We start from the raw sequence: 24,939 nt of genomic DNA on the forward strand, positions 1-24,939 counted from the left end.
AATTTATTCAAGTATAACTACAGAAAGTTGTTACAGTCCCCACGTTGTCCTTGAAATTGAAAATGTAATAGAAATACTGTGGAATTTCATTCATGCCTATGGAGGACAACATCGGAGTGCAATTATGGCCAATTGTTGGCTTCAGCAAGCCAGGACTTCAGTACATAGTTGGAAAATTGTACATAACCACACACCTCGGTTTGATATAGATAAATGGTCAAATCGTTTCACCACATATAAATGTACACTAAACTAAACATGTCGAAACAATGATCAGACACTAGATTACGTGTTTTTATTGAGATAAAATGTCAAAAGGTAATTTTGTGACTTCAGTTCAAGCATCATAGGCCAGAAAAAGGAATGCAGCAGTTGACTTATGATCCAAGAACCGTGGTCGAGAAACAGTTCAGCGCTTCTGGTAGTTCTGAACATTGGCGAGGATCCAACCGGATGGTCCAAATATGGCCACCGCAAAAATAGTCATGACGAAAGCGGTTTCCTGTGAACAGAGAGGCATGCAAGACTGTCATACTCATACACGTCACCCAAGAACACAGGTTGGCAAGTCATATTATTGCCAATAATAAGGCATGCAAGAAATGCATCATTTTAAAACAGTCAACATAATTTGGATAAGTATATTTTGAAATGTCGTTGCATAATTGAAATCAGCTAGCCAACTACTATCTGAACTAGCTGGCTAGCTTCAACGATTGCCTACTCACAGAACACGAAAATAACAAAACGGTTTATGAATATATTTGGCCTACTCACTGCAGCGCCGATTTTGTCTTTAGGGGGTTTACTGGATAACTTTGCTCGTTGGTTGATTGCACGTGTCCTCGAAGCCACAGTTGACCGTACTTTCAGCATTCCGCGCAGAAGGCCAGACATGATTCAACCGCATCAACAGGCTCCGTTTATAAGGCTAGCTTGTTTGTGAGTTTGTTGCGTGTATTTTGCGTTGGCATTGTTTGAGACTTTATAGTCCTGACCTGCGGAAGCTACGTCATACGATCTTTAAAACATTTCGCGTGGAAATTTGCTCAGTTTTGATTGGTAGAAACAAAACCATCTCGACATACAAGATGAGTGAATGTAGCCATTTTGGAAAGTAACAAAATATCACACAAGTGTTGTAACTTTGTCTCCTTTATTGACTGTTGTTTCACATTGACAAGAGAATGCAGAGTTTGAAGCTTTAAGTGCTTAGAGTCTCTCTAATGGAAGAAAACTACTGGACGTTGTGCAATCTTTATCAACCCGACACACTCAATTACTAGTGATTCAGTAGTTAACACTAAGTCCAAGACTTCCAAACAGTGAGAAATACTACTGTAGCAGAAATTGTTATTTATCTGAACATCAAAAAATACTTGCAGCTTAACAGTGAGGGGTCACTTTAGGCTGAACAACTACAGACACAGCTTAGTTAAGGCAGCATTATAGTCACTCAGAGAGGTATTAGGCAGATAAGGTGGAGGAGAGAAGGCTTAGTTTGTTGCACTATATGAAGGATAATTTTCCAACACTGGAACAACGTTTTGAGGATATACTGATGGGATCATTCTAAACAAAACACAGCTTATAGCAGAAAGTATTTCAGCAATAAGGATTGTGTGTGGGCTACCCAAAACACAAGCATTAATAACACGCACAAATTACTACATTTGACATACAGACATACATTGAGCAAACAGTTTTATAACATCAAGGATCACGCATGTTAACCAAGTCCCTTCAACTTGAGTGATTATTCGGTGCAGATATGAATAAAGAGGTGGTCCTTGGCAGGCCGAACCAGTAGTGTAGAATCACAGTGTCTATGTGAGAAGAACGTGCTTATTTTGATACGTCTCTATGTCCCACCATGTCTCATTCTTGGAAGACATGGTTTTGGTACCATTAGACAGTGGTGAGGTTTCCAGTTACTTGTTGGCCCCACTGACTGTTAAAGGGTGTATTCTCTAACCATGTTAGCTTAAATGATGGTGAACAGTGTTATTGATGTTATTCATGTTGCACAAGCCAGTTGACTATGCATTGCTGGTGCATGTGAGAAGGTGAATGCTGATTTTGAATTAGCCCATTGAGACGGTGAATGCTGATTTTGAATTAGCCCATTGAGAAGGTGAATGCTGATTTTGAATTAGCCCATTGAGAAGGTGAATGCTGATTTTGAATTAGCCCATTGAGAAGATGAATGCTGATTTTGTATTAGCCAATTGAGAAGGTGAATGCTGATTTTGTATTAGCCCATTGAGAAGGTGAATGCTGATTTTGTATTAGCCCATTGAGAAGGTGAATGCTGATTTTGTATTAGCCCATTGAGAAGGTGAATGCTGATTTGTATTAGCCCATTGAGAAAATGAATGCTGAATGTCGAGGTTGAAAGTGGTATCAGGTTATTGGCCATCACGTAGCCGGACAGGGATTGCTACATGTATAGTCAATCATCAACTAATACTGACCACAATGAAATGACACAATGAAAATGTACTAGTTACAGGGAGCTTTCAGGTTTCTAAACCATTTCTCAAGTTAAAATGGTTTTTGTGGAACAGCCAGAGGCAAAACCAGAAGCCGGTGCTGTGGAAAAACCAGAGGTTGGTTTTAGGCCTGGGGTTTATTGGCGAGGATCGTCTGGGGCAGGGATCCTTTCCAGGCTGGGCTCCATGCCCCAGATCTCCCGGGCGTACTGGGAGATAGTGCGGTCGCTAGAGAATTTACCACAACCAGCAATGTTGTGGATCACCATCTTGGTCCATTCTTTAGGGTTCTGTTGGGATGGATGGGAAGAGAGGGGAAATTAAAACCATTGCAGAAGGAAGGAATACTGTTATGTTATGTATCTGTAAAAATTCTTATAACTGACTGGGGAATAGTCAAGTCACAATTTATTTGTAGAGCGTTTAACAAGTCTCGATACACTTTACAAAAAAGAAAGAAAACAGGGCCTCCCGAGTGGTGCAGCGGTCTAAGGCACTGCATCGCAATGCTAGAGGCGTCACTACAGACCCAAGTTCAATCCCGGGCTGTATCACAGCTGGCCGTGATCAGGAGTCCCAAAGGGCGGCGCACAACTGGCCCAGCATTGTCCGGGTTAAGGGAGGGTTTGGCCGGTGAGGCTATACTTGGCTCATCGCGCTCTAGCGACTCCTTGTGGCGGGCCGGGCACCTACAGGCTGTCCTCGGTCGTCAGTTGAACAGCGTTTCCTCCGACACATTGGTGCGGCTGGCTTCGGGGTTAAGCGGGCGGGTGTTGAGAAGCACGGTTTGGCGGGTCGTGTTTCTGAGGACGCATAACTCGACTTTCGTCTCTCCTGAGACAGTTGGGGAATTGCAGCGATGAAACAAGATTGAAATTGGGGGGTAGAATACAAAAAAAAAAGAAAACAATTGATATTAAAAAGATAGTCAGTCTATGAAACACTCACCTTGTAGAGAGCACTGACTTTCTCTTGGCATTTGATGTAAGCTTCGTAGTCAGCGAACACCTTGAATCTGTAACACAAACATCATGCTCGGTTAGACATTGTGTGGCTGCGTGTATAACAGTAGAGTACAATGTGTCCGCATTTGGGTGTTGTGACTCAGCGCTTTCCCCCACCTGTCATGGTGCAGCAGCATGTTGACAATGTCCTTGAAGAGGTCGTGCTGGTCGGGGCTAAAGAATCCACCAGCGATCTGGTCCATGGCCTGCTTCAGCTCAGGAATGCGGTTGTAGTAGTCCATGGCATCATATCTGGGAAGATGGATACATTTATAAAGAAGAGGATACATTTATAAAGAAGATTTTTATAAATCTTATGGGATGCATGCCAGTTATCATCCTTCCTTCCAAGTCATCCAAAAAGCTGTCTCTTTCGGGTCTATCCTTTACCATGCAAATTGTCTTGGCTTCTCCACAAAAGTTTACCCAGTAAGCATCCTTCCATGTAATCCGAAATGTTCTCTCCTAAGCTATCATCCAATGCCAATCCTCATGTCTTCTTCTCCACCATCTCTGATCAGAACCCTTCGTCCATCCATTCACCCCCCACTGTCCCCCTCTTGTCCATGGCGTCCACGTCGTCCACCCTCATGCCGAAGATGAAGAGGTTCTCTTCTCCGGCCTCCTCGGCCATCTCTACGTTGGCTCCGTCCATGGTGCCAATGGTGAGCGCTCCGTTCAGCATGAACTTCATGTTGCCAGTGCCAGACGCCTCAGTGCCAGCTGTGGAGATCTGCTCAGACAGGTCGGACGCAGGGATGACTGGCGAGAGAGAGACAGAGAGGGAGAAGGAGAGAAACCGAAACAGAGAGATGAGACAAGGCAGAGAGAAAATGTACATGGAAGAAGTGGGAAGCCCCTTAACTACACTCCAATGGGAACATAAACAAAACCAAGAAAGCAGCAAATAGGTGAACTATTTACTTTTCTCTGCCAGAGTGACCTTGTAGTTCTCCAGGAAGATGACTTTGAGGCGGTCTCCCACCACAGTGTCGTGGTTGACAATCTCTCCGATGGCAGTGATCAGCCTAATGATCAGCTTTGCCGTGTGGTACCCAGGAGCAGCCTGGGGAAAAAATGGAGAATATGAAATCACATGGATGCCAAAATCTTATACAGAGGGCACAGATTTGTTTATGCTGTCTTGCCAGCTCAAACTGATGTGGGACAGTCTAATGTCGTGGAAATATTCGCTGAATCATATTTCTCTATCATATTTCTCTATTTGTGAATTCAAATAAGAGTTTATTACAAAGTAACAAGCCGAGTTGGCCCATGGACCAACTGCCTTTCCAGCCTCGGCACACACCTTTTATACAGTTTTCATCCTTACGTCACACACATAGTAACTCCTCTTTATGTTAATGATTCATCCCCTTTGGCATTTAGCCACAAATATCTTTTTGCCTTGCACTCATTTTAGCTTGGTTTCCATTTTCTTATTGGCACAGACATTAGGGCATAGATGCCATTGGTGGCGTAACCATAGCAATGATACAAAAATAAACATTAGGGCATAGATTCCATTGGTGGCGTAACCATAACAATGATACAAAAATAAACAGACACGCACACTCTTAATGCAGGTGCATGTCTAATGGTGCTTGAGTAATACAAACCTATGCTCATAATGCACGTCTAATGAACCTCACGGGACTAGATTATTGCTTCCCTTAGCCTAATGACCTAGACACATATACAGAATGCATTGATTCTGCTTAAGATGTATAATGTGCACACATGTACTGGAAAATTCCCAATACTAACAAAATATATCTAATGAGTTTTGCAGTACAACCTGTATCCTAATGACTTGATCAAACATTTAGTGTGGCTCACCTTTCCTCCAATCATGATAGTCCTAGGGGTCCAATTCTTGTTGGGCTCCTTCTGGATGCCTGAATGAAAAAGACGACAGGTTAACTTGGTTGACAGAATAATGTTTCTCACTAAAGCTGCAAAAGAACAGAGGACCACTCACGGTTGTAGAGAGTGATGATGTGCAGGCAGTTGAGCAGCTGCCTCTTGTACTCGTGGATCCTCTTGACTTGAACGTCGAACATGGAGTTGGGGTTGATCTTCACCTTGTAGTGCTCCTCGAGATAGGCAGAAAACTTAAGCTTGTTCTCCTACAGATAGACACAGTAAAGTGTTAGGAGTTATAGTACGGACCTTGGCTCAGACTGAGATGGTGACTCGAATTACAATGACAACATATTTCAAGAGATTGTTATGTTCTGACCTGTTTGACCTTGGCGATGTCATGAATCAAAGAGTCGTCATCCACAAACGCCAGCAACTTCTTCAGTTGGTCCAGATCGCGGATGTAATCCTCACCGATCCTCTGAACATTCAAACATACAGAAATAACCATTTTTAGAATCATAATTTCTCAGACACTACTGCGACACTAGCACCAACTGTCACTCCACTTTGGATATGATTTTAGCTACACTCCACCACACACCTCTGCAATGACTTCAGCCAGCCCAGGGTTGCACATGACCAGCCAGCGTCGGGCGTGATCCCGTTGGTCTTGTTCTGGAACTTGTGGGGGTCCACCTCGTAGAAGTCCTTGAACCTAGTGGGCTCAATGAATGATTGATAGATCAAATACCATTCAACATATGGGGCCAGTGGGAAAACAGGTTACCATATTGGCTAGGGATAGCGTCATAAGTAGCTAGAAATAAAACAAACTAAAACAACGTTTCTTCGTACAGAGTTGCTTTGAGGATGTCCGAGTGGATGCGGGCCACTCCGTTGACGGCGTGGGAGCCCACGATGCACAGGTGGGCCATGTTGATCTTCTTCTGGTCGCCCTCCTCCACTAGGGACATGCGGCGCAGACGATCATGGTCCCCGGGGTAGAGCTTAGCGATGCGCTGAGGGAAGGAGGAGAAAGAGGATTGGAGAAAATATTGAGGGATATGTTGTTGCTTTTTACAGTAGCTAACTCCTAATCCTCTCAGGCACGTGAATATATGTTGACAGTATATTCTCTCATATACAGTGCATTCGGAAAGTATTCAGACCCCTTCACTTTTTCCTCATTTTGTTACTTTACAGCCTTATTCTAAAATCGATTTGATTGTTCCCCCCCCAAATCAATCTACACACAATACCCCATAATGACAAAGCAAAAAAAACTTTTTCAATAAAGCTTTGCAAATGTATAAAGCTCAGGTGCATCCTGTTTCCATTGATCATCCTTGAGATGTTTCTATAAATTGATTGGAGTCTACCTGTGGTAAATTCAATTGATTGGACATGATTTGGAAAGGCACAAACCTGTCTATATAAGTTCCCACAGTTGACAGTGCATGTCAGAGCAAAAACCAAGCCATGAGGTTGAAGGAATTGTCTGTAGAGCTCCGAGACAGGATTGTGTCGAGGCAGAGATCTGGAGAAGGGTACCAAAATATTTCTGCAGTATTGAAGGTCCCCAAGGACACAGAGGCCTCCATCATTCTTAAATGGAAGAAGTTTGGAACCACCAAGACTCTTCCTAGTGCTGGCCGCCCAGCCAAACTGAGCAAATGGGAGAGAAGGGCATTGGTCAGGGAGGTGACCAAAAACCCGATGGTCACTCCAGAATACCTCTGTGGAGATGGGAGAACCTCCCAGAAGGACAACCATCTCTGCAGCACTCCACCAATCAGACATTTATGGTAGAGGGGCCAGATGAAAGCCACTCCTCAGTAAAAGGCACCTGACAGCCCGCTTGGAGTTTGCCAAAAGGCACCTAAAGGACTCTCAGACCACGATAAGCAAGTCTCTGGTCTGATGAAAGCAAGATTGAACTATTTGGCCTTAATGCCAAGTGTCACATCTGGAGAAAACCTGGCACCATCCTTACAATGATGCATGGTGGTGGCAGCATCTTGCTGTGGGGATGTTTTTTTTAGAGGCAGGGACGAGGAGACTAGTCAGGATTGAGGGGAAGATGAACAGAGCAAAGTACAGAGAGATCCTTGATGAAAACCTGCTCCAGAGCGCTCAGGACCTCAGACTGGAGCGAAGGTTCACCTTCCAACAGGACAACAACCCTAAGCACACAGCTTAAACAATGCAGGAGTGGCTTCAGGACAAGTCTCTGACGCTCCCCATCCAACCTAACAGAGCTTGAGGAGCTGCAGAGAAGAATGAGAGAAACTCTCCAAATACAAGTTACAGACTCAAGGCTGTAATCGCTGCCAAATGTGCTTCAAAAAGTCCTGAGTAAAGGGCCTGAATACCTTTGTAAATTAGATGTTTGTTTCTTTTTACACATTTGCAACACAGGTGTTTGCTTTGTCATTATCGGGTATTGTGTGTAGATTGGGAAGGGGGGGGGAATTTAATATGTTTTTGAATAATGCTGTAACGTAACAAAATGTGGAAAAAGGCAAGGGGTCTGAATACTTTCCAAATTCACTGTATACACACACGGAGATGACAGCGGCATGATTTTGAAGGCACCACACTTACATTTTGGCACCCCACACCATTGTAAAAATATTTTGTAAGCTATGAATCTCTACATTTAATATATACAAATAATTTATTCAAGTATAACTACAGAAAGTTGTTACAGTCCCCACGTTGTCCTTGAAATTGAAAATGTAATAGAAATACTGTGGAATTTCATTCATGCCTATGGAGGACAACATCGGAGTGCAATTATGGCCAATTGTTGGCTTCAGCAAGCCAGGACTTCAGTACATAGTTGGAAAATATTCCACACACACACACCTTGGTTTGATATAGATAAATGGTCAAATCGTTTCACCACATATAACTGTACACTAAACTAAACATGTCGAAACAATGATCAGACACTAGATTACGTGTTTTTATTGAGATAAAATGTCAAAAGGTAATTTTGTGACTTCAGTTCAAGCATCATAGGCCAGAAAAAGGAATGCAGCAGTTGACTTATGATCCAAGAACCGTGGTCGAGAAACAGTTCAGCGCTTCTGGTAGTTCTGAACATTGGCGAGGATCCAACCGGATGGTCCAAATATGGCCACCGCAAAAATAGTCATGACGAAAGCGGTTTCCTGTGAACAGAGAGGCATGCAAGACTGTCATACTCATACACGTCACCCAAGAACACAGGTTGGCAAGTCATATTATTGCCAATAATAAGGCATGCAAGAAATGCATCATTTTAAAACAGTCAACATAATTTGGATAAGTATATTTTGAAATGTCGTTGCATAATTGAAATCAGCTAGCCAACTACTATCTGAACTAGCTGGCTAGCTTCAACGATTGCCTACTCACAGAACACGAAAATAACAAAACGGTTTATGAATATATTTGGCCTACTCACTGCAGCGCCGATTTTGTCTTTAGGGGGTTTACTGGATAACTTTGCTCGTTGGTTGATTGCACGTGTCCTCGAAGCCACAGTTGACCGTACTTTCAGCATTCCGCGCAGAAGGCCAGACATGATTCAACCGCATCAACAGGCTCCGTTTATAAGGCTAGCTTGTTTGTGAGTTTGTTGCGTGTATTTTGCGTTGGCATTGTTTGAGACTTTATAGTCCTGACCTGCGGAAGCTACGTCATACGATCTTTAAAACTTTTCGCATGGAAATTTGCTCAGTTTTGATTGGTAGAAACAAAACCATCTCGACATACAAGATGAGTGAATGTAGCCATTTTGGAAAGTAACAAAATATCACACAAGTGTTGTAACTTTGTCTCCTTTATTGACTGTTGTTTCACATTGACAAGAGAATGCAGAGTTTGAAGCTTTAAGTGCTTAGAGTCTCTCTAATGGAAGAAAACTACTGGACGTTGTGCAATCTTTATCAACCCGACACACTCAATTACTAGTGATTCAGTAGTTAACACTAAGTCCAAGACTTCCAAACAGTGAGAAATACTACTGTAGCAGAAATTGTTATTTATCTGAACATCAAAAAATACTTGCAGCTTAACAGTGAGGGGTCACTTTAGGCTGAACAACTACAGACACAGCTTAGTTAAGGCAGCATTATAGTCACTCAGAGAGGTATTAGGCAGATAAGGTGGAGGAGAGAAGGCTTAGTTTGTTGCACTATATGAAGGATCATTTTCCAACACTGGAACAACGTTTTGAGGATATACTGATGGGATCATTCTAAACAAAACACAGCTCATAGCAGAAAGTATTTCAGCAATAAGGATTGTGTGTGGGCTACCCAAAACACAAGCATTAATAACACGCACAAATTACTACATTTGACATACAGACATACATTGAGCAAACAGTTTTATAACATCAAGGATCACGCATGTTAACCAAGTCCCTTCAACTTGAGGGATTATTCGGTGCAGATATGAATAAAGAGGTGGTCCTTGGCAGGCCGAACCAGTAGTGTAGAATCACAGTGTCTATGTGAGAAGAACGTGCTTATTTTGATACGTCTCTATGTCCCACCATGTCTCATTCTTGGAAGACATGGTTTTGGTACCATTAGACAGTGGTGAGGTTTCCAGTTACTTGTTGGCCCCACTGACTGTTAAAGGGTGTATTCTCTAACCATGTTAGCTTAAATGATGGTGAACAGTGTTATTGATGTTATTCATGTTGCACAAGCCAGTTGACTATGCATTGCTGGTGCATGTGAGAAGGTGAATGCTGATTTTGAATTAGCCCATTGAGACGGTGAATGCTGATTTTGAATTAGCCCATTGAGAAGGTGAATGCTGATTTTGAATTAGCCCATTGAGAAGGTGAATGCTGATTTTGAATTAGCCCATTGAGAAGGTGAATGCTGATTTTGAATTAGCCCATTGAGAAGATGAATGCTGATTTTGTATTAGCCAATTGAGAAGGTGAATGCTGATTTTGTATTAGCCCATTGAGAAGGTGAATGCTGATTTTGTATTAGCCCATTGAGAAGATGAATGCTGATTTTGTATTAGCCCATTGAGAAGGTGAATGCTGATTTTGTATTAGCCCATTGAGAAGGTGAATGCTGATTTGTATTAGCCCATTGAGAAAATGAATGCTGAATGTCGAGGTTGAAAGTGGTATCAGGTTATTGGCCATCACGTAGCCGGACAGGGATTGCTACATGTATAGTCAATCATCAACTAATACTGACCACAATGAAATGACACAATGAAAATGTACTAGTTACAGGGAGCTTTCAGGTTTCTAAACCATTTCTCAAGTTAAAATGGTTTTTGTGGAACAGCCAGAGGCAAAACCAGAAGCCGGTGCTGTGGAAAAACCAGAGGTTGGTTTTAGGCCTGGGGTTTATTGGCGAGGATCGTCTGGGGCAGGGATCCTTTCCAGGCTGGGCTCCATGCCCCAGATCTCCCGGGCGTACTGGGAGATAGTGCGGTCGCTAGAGAATTTACCACAACCAGCAATGTTGTGGATCACCATCTTGGTCCATTCTTTAGGGTTCTGTTGGGATGGATGGGAAGAGAGGGGAAATTAAAACCATTGCAGAAGGAAGGAATACTGTTATGTTATGTATCTGTAAAAATTCTTATAACTGACTGGGGAATAGTCAAGTCACAATTTATTTGTAGAGCGTTTAACAAGTCTCGATACACTTTACAAAAAAGAAAGAAAACAGGGCCTCCCGAGTGGTGCAGCGGTCTAAGGCACTGCATCGCAATGCTAGAGGCGTCACTACAGACCCAAGTTCAATCCCGGGCTGTATCACAGCTGGCCGTGATCAGGAGTCCCAAAGGGCGGCGCACAACTGGCTCAGCATTGTCCGGGTTAAGGGAGGGTTTGGCCGGTGAGGCTATACTTGGCTCATCGCGCTCTAGTGACTCCTTGTGGCGGGCCGGGCACCTACAGGCTGTCCTCGGTCGTCAGTTGAACAGCGTTTCCTCCGACACATTGGTGCGGCTGGCTTCGGGGTTAAGCGGGCGGGTGTTGAGAAGCACGGTTTGGCGGGTCGTGTTTCTGAGGACGCATAACTCGACTTTCGTCTCTCCTGAGACAGTTGGGGAATTGCAGCGATGAAACAAGATTGAAATTGGGGGGTAGAATACAAAAAAAAAAGAAAACAATTGATATTAAAAAGATAGTCAGTCTATGAAACACTCACCTTGTAGAGAGCACTGACTTTCTCTTGGCATTTGATGTAAGCTTCGTAGTCAGCGAACACCTTGAATCTGTAACACAAACATCATGCTCGGTTAGACATTGTGTGGCTGCGTGTATAACAGTAGAGTACAATGTGTCCGCATTTGGGTGTTGTGACTCAGCGCTTTCCCCCACCTGTCATGGTGCAGCAGCATGTTGACAATGTCCTTGAAGAGGTCGTGCTGGTCGGGGCTAAAGAATCCACCAGCGATCTGGTCCATGGCCTGCTTCAGCTCAGGAATGCGGTTGTAGTAGTCCATGGCATCATATCTGGGAAGATGGATACATTTATAAAGAAGAGGATACATTTATAAAGAAGATTTTTTTAAATCTTATGGGATGCATGCCAGTTATCATCCTTCCTTCCAAGTCATCCAAAAAGCTGTCTCTTTCGGGTCTATCCTTTACCATGCAAATTGTCTTGGCTTCTCCACAAAAGTTTACCCAGTAAGCATCCTTCCATGTAATCCGAAATGTTCTCTCCTAAGCTATCATCCAATGCCAATCCTCATGTCTTCTTCTCCACCATCTCTGATCAGAACCCTTCGTCCATCCATTCACCCCCCCACTGTCTTACCCACTCTTGTCCATGGCGTCCACGTCGTCCACCCTCATGCCGAAGATGAAGAGGTTCTCTTCTCCGGCCTCCTCGGCCATCTCTACGTTGGCTCCGTCCATGGTGCCAATGGTGAGCGCTCCGTTCAGCATGAACTTCATGTTGCCAGTGCCAGACGCCTCAGTGCCAGCTGTGGAGATCTGCTCAGACAGGTCGGACGCAGGGATGACTGGCGAGAGAGAGACAGAGAGGGAGAAGGAGAGAAACCGAAACAGAGAGATGAGACAAGGCAGAGAGAAAATGTACATGGAAGAAGTGGGAAGCCCCTTAACTACACTCCAATGGGAACATAAACAAAACCAAGAAAGCAGCAAATAGGTGAACTATTTACTTTTCTCTGCCAGAGTGACCTTGTAGTTCTCCAGGAAGATGACTTTGAGGCGGTCTCCCACCACAGTGTCGTGGTTGACAATCTCTCCGATGGCAGTGATCAGCCTAATGATCAGCTTTGCCGTGTGGTACCCAGGAGCAGCCTGGGAAAAAATGGAGAATATGAAATCACATGGATGCCAAAATCTTATACAGAGGGCACAGATTTGTTTATGCTGTCTTGCCAGCTCAAACTGATGTGGGACAGTCTAATGTCGTGGAAATATTCGCTGAATCATATTTCTCTATCATATTTCTCTATTTGTGAATTCAAATAAGAGTTTATTACAAAGTAACAAGCCGAGTTGGCCCATGGACCAACTGCCTTTCCAGCCTCGGCACACACCTTTTATACAGTTTTCATCCTTACGTCACACACATAGTAACTCCTCTTTATGTTAATGATTCATCCCCTTTGGCATTTAGCCACAAATATCTTTTTGCCTTGCACTCATTTTAGCTTGGTTTCCATTTTCTTATTGGCACAGACATTAGGGCATAGATGCCATTGGTGGCGTAACCATAGCAATGATACAAAAATAAACATTAGGGCATAGATTCCATTGGTGGCGTAACCATAACAATGATACAAAAATAAACAGACACGCACACTCTTAATGCAGGTGCATGTCTAATGGTGCTTGAGTTTTACAAACCTATGCTCATAATGCACGTCTAATGAACCTCACGGGACTAGATTATTGCTTCCCTTAGCCCAATGACCTAGACACATATACAGAATGCATTGATTCTGCTTAAGATGTATAATGTGCACACATGTACTGGAAAATTCCCAATACTAACAAAATATATCTAATGAGTTTTGCAGTACAACCTGTATCCTAATGACTTGATCAAACATTTAGTGTGGCTCACCTTTCCTCCAATCATGATAGTCCTGGGGGTCCAATTCTTGTTGGGCTCCTTCTGGATGCCTGAATGAAAAAGACGACAGGTTAACTTGGTTGACAGAATAATGTTTCTCACTAAAGCTGCAAAAGAACAGAGGACCACTCACGGTTGTAGAGAGTGATGATGTGCAGGCAGTTGAGCAGCTGCCTCTTGTACTCGTGGATCCTCTTGACTTGAACGTCGAACATGGAGTTGGGGTTGATCTTCACCTTGTAGTGCTCCTCGAGATAGGCAGAAAACTTAAGCTTGTTCTCCTACAGATAGACACAGTAAAGTGTTAGGAGTTATAGTACGGACCTTGGCTCAGACTGAGATGGTGACTCGAATTACAATGACAACATATTTCAAGAGATTGTTATGTTCTGACCTGTTTGACCTTGGCGATGTCATGAATCAAAGAGTCGTCATCCACAAACGCCAGCAACTTCTTCAGTTGGTCCAGATCGCGGATGTAATCCTCACCGATCCTCTGAACATTCAAACATACAGAAATAACCATTTTTAGAATCATAATTTCTCAGACACTACTGCGACACTAGCACCAACTGTCACTCCACTTTGGATATGATTTTAGCTACACTCCACCACACACCTCTGCAATGACTTCAGCCAGCCCAGGGTTGCACATGACCAGCCAGCGTCGGGGCGTGATCCCGTTGGTCTTGTTCTGGAACTTGTGGGGGTCCACCTCGTAGAAGTCCTTGAACCTAGTGGGCTCAATGAATGATTGATAGATCAAATACCATTCAACATATGGGGCCAGTGGGAAAACAGGTTACCATATTGGCTAGGGATAGCGTCATAAGTAGCTAGAAATAAAACAAACTAAAACAACGTTTCTTCGTACAGAGTTGCTTTGAGGATGTCCGAGTGGATGCGGGCCACTCCGTTGACGGCGTGGGAGCCCACGATGCACAGGTGGGCCATGTTGATCTTCTTCTGGTCGCCCTCCTCCACTAGGGACATGCGGCGCAGACGATCATGGTCCCCGGGGTAGAGCTTAGCGATGCTCTGAGGGAAGGAGGAGAAAGAGGATTGGAAACAATTACCTTCACACCCATTTGTTTACATCACATTGAAGAAGAAAATATTGAGGGATATGTTGTTGCTTTTTACAGTAGCTAACTCCTAATCCTCTCAGGCACGTGAATATATGTTGACAGTATATTCTCTCATATACAGTGCATTCGGAAAGTATTCAGACCCCTTCACTTTTTCCTCATTTTGTTACTTTACAGCCTTATTCTAAAATCGATTCGATTGTCCCCCCCAAATCAATCTACACACAATACCCCATAATGACAAAGCAAAAAAACTTTTTCAATAAAGCTTTGCAAATGTATAAAGCTCAGGTGCATCCTGTTTCCATTGATCATCCTTGAGATGTTTCTATAAATTGATTGGAGTCTACCTGTGGTAAATTCAATTGATTGGACATGATTTGGAAAGGCACAAACCTGTCTATATAAGTTCCCACAGTTGACAGTGCATGTCAGAGCAAAAACCAAGCCATGAGGTTGAAGGAATTGTCTGTAGAGCTCCGAGACAGGATTGTGTCGAGGCAGAGATCTGGAGAAGGGTACCAAAATATTTCTGCAGTATTGAAGGTCCCCAAGGACACAGAGGCCTCCATCATTCTTAAATGGAAGAAGTTGGGAACCACCAAGACTCTTCCTAGTGCTGGCCGCCCAGCCAAACTGAGCAAATGGGAGAGAAGGGCAGGGAGGTGACCAAAAACCCGATGGTCACTCCAGAATACCTCTGTGGAGATGGGAGAACCTCCCAGAAGGACAACCATCTCTGCAGCACTCCACCAATCAGACATTTATGGTAGAGGGGCCAGATGAAAGCCACTCCTCAGTAAAAGGCACCTGACAGCCCGCTTGGAGTTTGCCAAAAGGCACCTAAAGGACTCTCAGACCACGATAAGCAAGTCTCTGGTCTGATGAAAGCAAGATTGAAATCTTTGGCCTGAATGCCAAGCGTCACATCTGGAGGAAACCTGGCACCATCCCTACAGTGGAGCATGGTGGTGGCAGCACCATGCTGAGGGGATGTTTTTCAGTGGCAGGGACTGGGAGACTCGTCAGGATTGAGGGAAAGATGAACTGAGAAAAAGTACAGAGAGCTCCTTGATGGAAACCTGCTCCAGTGCACTCAGGACCTAATACTGGAGCGAAGGTTCACCTTCCAACAGGACAACGATCCTAAGCATACAGCCAAGACAACGCAAGAGTGGATTTGGAACATGTCTCTGAATGTCTTTGAGTGGCCCAGCCAGAGCCCGGACTTGAACCCGATTGAACATCTCTGGAGAGACCTGAAAATAGCTGTGCAGAAATGCTCCCCATCCAACCTGACAGAGCTTGAGAGGATCTGCAGAGAAGAATGGGAGAAACTCCCCTAATACAAATGGGAGAAACTCCCCAAATACAGGTGTGCCAAGCTTGCAGCTTCATACCCAACAAGACTCGAGGCTGTAATCGCTGCCAAAGGTGCTTCAACAAAGTACTGAGTAAAAGATCTGAACACTTATGTAAATGTGACATTTTTATTTTTAATACATTTGCTAACACTTCTAAAAACCTGTTTTTGCTTTGTCATTATGGGGTATTGTGTGTAGATTTGATGAGGGGGAAAAAAACTATTTAATCCATTTTAGAATAAGGATGTAACATAACAAAATGTGGAAAAAGTGAAGGGGTCTGAATACTTTATAAATGCCCTGTATACGTACACTCGTATGGCTGTAATACTGTGTGTTACAGGAGTGCCCTGTATACGTACACTCGTATGGCTGTAATACTGTGTGTTACAGGAGTGCCCTGCATACGTACACTCGTATGGCTGTAATACTGTGTGTTACAGGAGTGCCCTGTATACGTACACTCGTATGGCTGTAATACTGTGTGTTACAGGAGTGCCCTGTATACGTACACTCGTATGGCTGTAATACTGTGTGTTACAGGAGTGCCCTGCATACGTACACTCGTATGGCTGTAATACTGTATGTTACAGGAGTGTTTGGCTCTACCTCCAGGTGACGTCGGTTGATCTCGTAGATGATCTCCAGGTGTCTGGGCAGAAGGTTCTGGAGCAGGTCTGTGGGCCAGCGCTCCAGAGCCTCAGGCAGGACGGTGTGGTTGGTGTAGGCACAGGTACGTGTGCAGATGTCCCAGGCCTGAGAGATGGGGGAAATACAATGATACATGTAGAAGGAAATTGTCTTGATTAATGTTTGGTGAATCCATTTAGGAGCATTTCCCCATTTGTGGATAAGTATTCTTTACACTTGTATGTATCATTGCTTTAGCAGGGGGACCAGCACTATACCTTCTCCCATTTCTGGTGCTCCGTGTCCAACAAGATCCTCATCAGCTCAGGGATGGCCATGGCAGGGTGGGTGTCGTTCAGCTGGATGGCCACCTATAATACAGGCCGGGGAGAGGGCATCAGACAATACAGTTGGAAGACACAGTTAGGGGAGGAAACAGTTGCATGTGAACACAGTCTCACATTCAAATGTATTTATCAAGCCCTTTTCACATCAGCCGATGTCACAAAGTGCTTATACAGAAACCCAGTCTAAAACCCCAAATAGCAAGCAATGCAGAAGTGGAAGCACATTGTGTCTTTGACATCATACCGGAGTGTGCTCGGTGAACAAAGCCATTTGGAGACTATATGGTACTTAGATGCATATAATTCAGTTAGAACATACACTTAGCGTCCTAGACTATCTATCGTATCCATCTTACCTTGTCAGGTAGGGTGGACAGGTCAACGCGCACAACCTCAGTGGAGCCGAACTTGGAGGACTTGAAGCGACGGACGATGTCCTGCAGAGTGGCCGCCACCACAAAGTACTCCTGCTTCAGACGAAGCTCCTTCCCCTCGAAGAACTGGGGTCAAAAACAGGACCACAGTCCATCACACTCGATTATTATTATGATGTTCTCAGAGAAGTGCTTTGATGACTCAGCTTAAATTCATTCTTACAGGAACCAGTGTTTATGTTGAGCAGGAGACATAACACTTTAAAATGGATGAAATGTTTTTGACAGCATTAGGAAAACTCATTGATTCGTCACAATGAATCGTCATTGTCGATAAGAATTTGTTCTTAGAATTCGTCTGGCTAAATAAAGGTTCAAATCAACACTGGGTTCTACTCACGTTGTCATTGGGGTACAGAACACGGGAGATGTTCTCAGCCAAGTTTCTGTCCAGCACAGCTTGAATATAGCCACCCACATTGACTGTAGAACAAACAAAATGCTGTGGTAGCATTTCAAATGTCTTGCCTAGTACTGTTTTCCAGCTCCCATCAGGACAATCAACATCATGATTGTTGAATTGGATTACGGATAATACAACTGATGGTTGAATATGATTACTGATAATAATGTTACAAAGGTTGTAAAAATTTTCATTAATGCATAATTTAATCAGCAGGTTTAAACAATAAAGCAGACACAGACAAGCCCAAACAGTCCGGAAGTAACTCACAGTCTTTCAGGTTGAAATCACAGGGGGCCTTGGCAGACCACAGTCTCATGGTGTTCACAACGTTGTTCCTGTAGCCAGGGACTGGGGTGTCATAAGGAAGGGCCAACACTACCTGTTAATGTAGAAGGACCAACACTACCTGTTAATGTAGAAGGACCAACACTACCTGTTAATGTAGAAGGACCAACACTACCTGTTAATGTAGAAGGACCAACACTACCTGTTAATGTAGAAGGACCAACACTACCTGTTAATGTAGAAGGACCAACACTACCTGTTAATGTAGAAGGGCCAACACTACCTGTTAATGTAGAAGGGCCAACACTACCTGTTAATGTAGAAGGACCAACACTACCTGTTAATGTAGAAGGACCAACACTACCTGTTAATGTAGAAGGACCAACACTACCTGTTAATGTAGAAGGACCAACACTACCTGTTAATGTAGAAGGACCAACACTACCTGTTAATGTAGAAGGACCAACACTACCTGTTAATGTAGAAGGACCAACACTACCTGTTAATGTAGAAGGACCAACACTACCTGTTAATGTAGAAGAACACACTACCTGTTAATGTAGAAGGACCAACACTACCTGTTAATGTAGAAGGACCAACACTGCCTGTTAATGTAGAAGGGCCAACACTACCTGTTAATGTAGAAGGACCAACACTACCTGTTAATGTAGAAGGACCAACACTACCTGTTAATGTAGAAGGATCAACACTACCTGTTAATGTAGAAGGATCAACACTACCTGTTAATGTAGAAGGACCAACACTACCTGTTAATGTAGAAGGACCAACACTACCTGTTAATGTAGAAGGACCAACACTACCTGTTAATGTAGAAGGACCAACACTACCTGTTAATGTAGAAGGGCCAACACTACCTGTTAATGTGGGAGGACCAACACTACCTGTTAATGTAGAAGGACCAACACTACCTGTTAATGTAGAAGGACCAACACTACCTGTTAATGTAGAAGGACCAACACTACCTGTTAATGTAGAAGGACCAACACTACCTGTTAATGCAGAAGGGCCAACACTACCTGTTAATGCAGAAGGACCAACACTACCTGTTAATGTAGAAGGGCCAACACTACCTGTTAATACAGAAGGGCCAACACTACCTGTTAATGTAGAAGGACCAACACTACCTGTTAATGTAGAAGAGCCATGTCATGTTTAGTTACGTCCACAATGATGACTATTTCTATGTTGTATCGTCTGTATGTAGTCTCTCACCTGTGTGTCGACCCATTTCACACCCTCGGGGGTGTGCTCCACTCTGCCGTAGAAGTGGACGGGTCGCATGTACTCAGGGCGGGCCTTCTCCCAGGGGTTGCCGTAGCGCAGCCAATCGTCAGCCTCCTCTACCTGTCGATTATCATGATTATACAGCTTCATGAGTTTACTATGACTAGTTTACAAATATGTGCAAATGTGAGAAATTATTCATAAAATAATTTGACCATCTAAAGCACATGACTCCAACAACCCCGAAAATGACTATTTACACTGACTAACATGTAATCAAAGACAGAGACATGTACATACATATAGTCAACTTTGCCAGTTAAACTACCTGCCAGCCATTCACAATTTTCTGGTTGAAGATGCCGAACTCATAGCGGATGCCGTAGCCGTAAGCTGCCAGTCCCAGAGACGCCATGGAATCTAGGAAGCAGGCTGAGAGCACAGGGGGAGGGGCGAGAGCGATGGGGTGAGACAGGGTTGTCCTGACCACTGAGCATCACTGTCGTTGGCAACACTATTTTTAGGGGGGAAGCAGCGAGGTAGACCAATAGAGAGCCAAGGAGGAGGAACTCACCGGCGAGCCGTCCAAGGCCACCATTTCCCAGGCCGGCATCTTCCTCAATGTCCTGCAGCTCCTCCATGTCCAGGCCCAACTGATGAAGATGAAGATAAATTGTTAAGATTCATAGTTCTTCATTAGTCTATAATACATTATACAATGAGGGAGGATGGAGCTACATTAATAATGTATTAGGAAAAGCTTTTTCTTCTGAATACATGGAAATGGCGCAGTGTTCAATCTCAGAGAAGGACAAGTTACCTGAAATTCTTACATAAGAAAGTATCCTTGAATCTTGAATGAAGTGTGAGAAAAAGCACTTATTTTCAGTTGCATAAATGTTCAATGTGCCAGTTCCATAGCCTCTGCAGTGTATGTCAGATGCAATGTTCTAGGTTGAGGTAACTATGATGGTCCACTGTCAGGGTCCAGGAGTGGCCTAAGGCCGATCCATCTCTCACCTGATAGGTAGCCTCGTCGCATGCGTTCTCCAGAGCCAGGTTCACCATTGTATTCTGCAGGGTGCGCCCCATGTAGAACTCAAGGGACAGGTAATACACACGCTAGAGAGGAACAGCAGGGGAAGGTTCATCAAGGAGAGTTAATGCAGTACAGTACAGTGTCAATATTAAACACCTTCAGCCACCCAACAGTAGTGTGCCCCCATGTGGTTGCCCTGCGAAAATGCCACGTTGTCTATGACCCTCGGGCAGCGGCTGTGGCCAGGGGGAGAGAGCAGGTGCTGCCAACAACAGGAGTGCTATTCTTGGCGACCAGTCAAGCAACAGCTCATTGTGAGTGTGTTTGGACTCACTTGAAACTCCCTGCCAGTGGAGTCTGATTTTAGTTTCTTTAAGGCACGCTCAGTACACCCCAAGGTCTCATAACAACCTATATAAAGAGTGCAGAAAACAGTGCCAGCATTCTGTTCCTGGCCTGAAACCCTAACGGATTAATCAACACTGTACCTACTGTATGTCCGTATAATATTTCTCTGCAGCCTGTCTCCACCCATTACAACATTATACAGAGGAAATGTACATTGTACATCATATAATCGTTCACGTTCCAATTCATGTATGGGGTATGTTACTCACACTGAAGCTATGAAATGAAATGGCTCTTCTGCTTGACTATTTCTATGGTCACTACAGTGCTATAACAGCGTTGAGCAGGGTGGCGTGATCCTACATGAATAGTTGGGAGGGGTTGACACCTGAGCCTTTGATTGACCTTTGACATCTCAAAGGTTGTTCTTCAACAATCGGGGGAATGCAAATGAGGACATGGAAAACAGAGCGCACCACTGTCCCATTAAATGTGACTAAGATAAAGTGACAAAGGCATCCAGTCCCTGGATATAAATATAGCAGCATTGGTGATCAGTTCCTAAATGTTCGAGCGACTAGGGAGAATGGTGCAGATGGGGTTGCATTAACACACAAAACAACAGGACAGATTTGATTACTGTGGGTTGTAAATTTGATGACTTTAGGGAGCATGGATTGTTCTTCTGCTTATGAAGCCTACATAGCCATATTTATATGTGAAATGTACAAATACCAAAAATGTAGTTGAACCTGAGTCCGATGACTAGGTGTTATCAACTAAGGATTAGTGGACACAAATTACAATATATTTGTTTGGAGGCATTGGGCAAATATGTTCTCAGGGACTTTGACTTTATAAAGGTTGACCTCCGGACACTAATCAAATGAATGTCATTCAAAGCCTGTAGCTCAGGGCCAGGAGTTATGAGCCTAATGACACTGCAGACCTTTTCAATTATATTTCTGTTATAAGTTACCATATCATACAATCAACATGATGTCTGCTCTTCTGCACACAAAAAGAACAGTTATTTTGTTCCCTTACCAACCATAATAATGAATGTGGCTATACTGGTATGATGCTGATTGTGTCGTACACAATGTTCTATCAGCTTTATTGGATCAGACAGAGAGAGCCTCTGGTGCGTTCTGGTTCAATTCATTGATAAATCATTGTTTCTGTGCCACTGATATGTATGAGATAGAAAATAGGAATAATTCTAACAGCTAAAATCAACCTCAAAAAGAATTTAACACATATAATGTGTCTTGACAGTATTTAGGCTACTATGTAAACATATTGGTTTGGGTTACAGCAACTTCTAGGCTATCCTATTACGCAATACATAGTTAACAACCAGTTGACTGACTCCCATTAAACAGTGCGCTGCATTAGTGTCATTCTACAAGTGTCAAGCACTAGCTTGAAAATATTGACACTTCCATTTCAGCTATCAATGCATCGTCAGATGCATTCCCTGTTAGAATAGAGAGAGACAAACGTTTACTGAGTCGTGTTCTCATCCAGAGATGCACAACATGGTTATGTAATTTGTAAGGGGCTTTGGAGCGCTCAATCCATAATTCGGCATTCTCATGTTCACCGCATAATTACATTGCAGATGAAATAGGTAGGCTACGTAAATACATGTTATAAACATAACGTTTCTGTAACTATAGCGTCTGAAGCGCATCCCTAGTCTATACTTCAGCATCATTGAACATACTGCGCAGTAATATTTCCCTGGGAAGCCATCCCTCACACTTTCCGGAGTCTGACAGAGGCGTACGTGCCGAGTAGCGTGCGAGGGGATGGGATCACTATGACACTGCGGCAACCATATTGCTTGCTTACTTTGGGGTCTTTCTCATAGTAGTGCTGCTGCGTCCTGATCCATCTGCCCACCAGATGGTCGCGGACAGTGTTGGCCAAGGCGAAGTAGTAGTCCCGTTTGGTCGCCACATTTCGGTCCTTTACCAGAGTAAAGTGGAGATGGCGATTAAAATTGGTCTTAAGGTCTGAAACATTTTCCACTCCTGCAAGCCCCCGCACCGATATCTGCTTCCTCTTATCCTGGTCTGTCAGTGGCTTGGGCATCTTGGTAAATGCGTATTTTCTATTGTGCGACTGTAGATCCGAAAGGCAAATATCAACCGAGGATGGTGGGAGATGGCTTCGCGTGTCACACTGTGTATCCTTCCTTCCTCCCTCTGTCTCGTCAAAGTGTGGACACCAGAGTTGGTATGCCAGACCTGCACTGTTATATATATAAACGCACATACAAACAGTCGAGCACATAGGGCGGGTCTTACAGAACCTCCAGCCCAATTGACAGTTGATCCTCTTCGTGACAATAATGGTTAATGCTATACGGTATGCTTAGGACGTCCGTAACCTAACCCCAACCCTTATCCTAACCTTAACCCTTACCGTAACCATTTGACATTTCAATCCCAATGGCATTTGATCCCGGACGTCCCAAGGTTTCCAAATAGCACAGACCATGACAATATGCAGGGAGGGATATTCACCATTAATTTAACGAGACCCCCCCCCCCCAAAAAAAGACCTCCCTCGAACAGCTGAGAAGGGATGATGGCATTGAGGAGTGTACATGAGGGGTGTAAGCCATGTAGCCTATCAGCTGTCGGGACTGCGGTGATGCATATTATTTGGGTAGAATATTCTGTCTGCCTGGATACATGTACAAGTACAGTGAAATGCCTTTCGTACTGGACAACGAAATATTCGCTGAGCTCGATCACATGTCGATTCCGCAGAAAACACAAAGATTCTATTTAATCAATACAAAATAATTGTCTACACTGTACAGTATTAGAGGGTCCTTTATTCATGATATCTTACAGTGGTGGTGGACAGTCTCGGTGCAAAATACATGCAACAGGGTTTCAAAGAACGATGTGCATTGCCTGTCCAAGCCTTATTATTGAGGATATAACTTTATTTTCCTCTCCAGGACCAATGATCCACCCTATAGGAATTTGATCATGAAATCTATTAATAGCCGCTAGAGTCTCCCGCCTGTCCAGAGCCGCTAGTCTCCCGTCTGTCCAGAGCCGCTAGAGTCTCCCGTCTGTCCAGAGCCGCTAGAATCTCCCATCTGTCCAGAGTCGCTAGTCTCCCGTCTGTTCAGAGCCGCCAGAGCCGTCAGTCAGCCAGGCGATGCCAGAATTGCCCTTCACTCCGGAGCTGCCGGAGTCTCCCGGCAGAAATTATCAGTCTATAATTTTAATGGTAGGTTTATTTGAACAGTGAGAGACAGAATAACAACAACAAAAATCCAGAAAACGCACGTAAAAAATGTTATAAATTGATTTGCATTTTAATGAGGGAAAGAAGTATTTAACCCCTCTGCAAAACATGACTTAGTACTTGCTGGCAAAACCCTTGTTGGCAATCACAGAGGTCAGATGTTTCTTGTAGTTGGCCACCAGGTTTGCACACATCTCAGGAGGGATTTTGTCCCACTCCTCTTTGCAGATCTTCTCCAAGTCATTAAGGTTTCGAGGCTGACGTTTGGCAACTTGAAACTTCAGCTCCCTCCACAGATTTTCTATGGGATTAAGGTCTGGAGACTGGCTAGGCCACTCCAGGACCATAATGTGCTTCTTCTTGAGCCACTCCTTTGTTGCTGTGGCTGTGTGTTTTGGGTCATTGTCACGCTGGAATACCCATCCACGACCCATTTTCAATGCCCTGGCTGAGGGAAGGAGGTTCTCTCCCAAGATTTGACGGTACATGGCCCCGTCCATCGTCCCTTTGATGCTGTGAAGTTGTCCTGTCCCCTTAGCAGAAAAACACCCCCAAAGCATAATGTTTCCACCTCCATGTTTGACGGCAGGGAGGGTGTTCTTGGGGTCATAGGCAGCATTCCTCCTCCTCCAAACACGGCGAGTTGAGTTGATGCCAAAGAGCTCCATTTTGGTCTCATCTGACCACAACACTTTCACCCAGTTGTCCTCAGAATCATTCAGATGTTCAATGGCAAACTTCAGACGGGCATGCATATGTGCTTTCTTGAGCAGGGGGACCTTGTGGGCACTACAGGATTTCAGTCCTTCACGGCGTAGTGTGTTACCAATTGTTTTCTTGGTGACTATGGTCCCAGCTGCCTTGAGATTATTGACAAGATCCTCCCGTGTAGTTCTGGGCTGATTCCTCACCGTTCTCATGATCATTGCAACTCCACAAGGTGAGATCTTGCATGGAGCCCCAGGCCGAGGGAGATTGACAGTTCTTTTGTGTTTCTTCCATTTGCGAATAATCGCAACAACTGT

The 24,939-nt window shown here is 44.0% G+C and overlaps 1 protein-coding gene across 1 annotated transcript; it reads right to left on the minus strand.

The window, feature by feature from the left end:
- Positions 1–280: 280 nt before the first annotated feature.
- On the minus strand, positions 281–23,060 carry LOC112214892 (glycogen phosphorylase, muscle form). The gene is given in 32 exon segments (XM_042297811.1): positions 281–502; positions 778–2,782; positions 3,441–3,507; positions 3,614–3,748; positions 4,051–4,258; positions 4,421–4,562; positions 5,336–5,394; positions 5,478–5,625; positions 5,739–5,840; positions 5,964–6,013; positions 6,016–6,077; positions 6,218–6,381; positions 10,737–10,886; positions 11,545–11,611; positions 11,718–11,852; positions 12,160–12,367; positions 12,530–12,671; positions 13,444–13,502; positions 13,586–13,733; positions 13,847–13,948; positions 14,072–14,186; positions 14,327–14,490; positions 16,514–16,660; positions 16,813–16,905; positions 17,238–17,381; positions 17,656–17,738; positions 17,989–18,100; positions 19,240–19,371; positions 19,580–19,683; positions 19,826–19,904; positions 20,272–20,373; positions 22,496–23,060. Coding segments are annotated over 31 exon segments (4,020 nt in total). The 5' UTR covers positions 22,940–23,060; the 3' UTR covers positions 281–502; positions 778–2,629.
- Positions 23,061–24,939: the final 1,879 nt, after the last annotated feature.

This window comes from Oncorhynchus tshawytscha, linkage group LG15 (genome assembly GCF_018296145.1).
Source record: "Oncorhynchus tshawytscha isolate Ot180627B linkage group LG15, Otsh_v2.0, whole genome shotgun sequence".
NCBI lineage: Eukaryota > Metazoa > Chordata > Actinopteri > Salmoniformes > Salmonidae > Oncorhynchus > Oncorhynchus tshawytscha.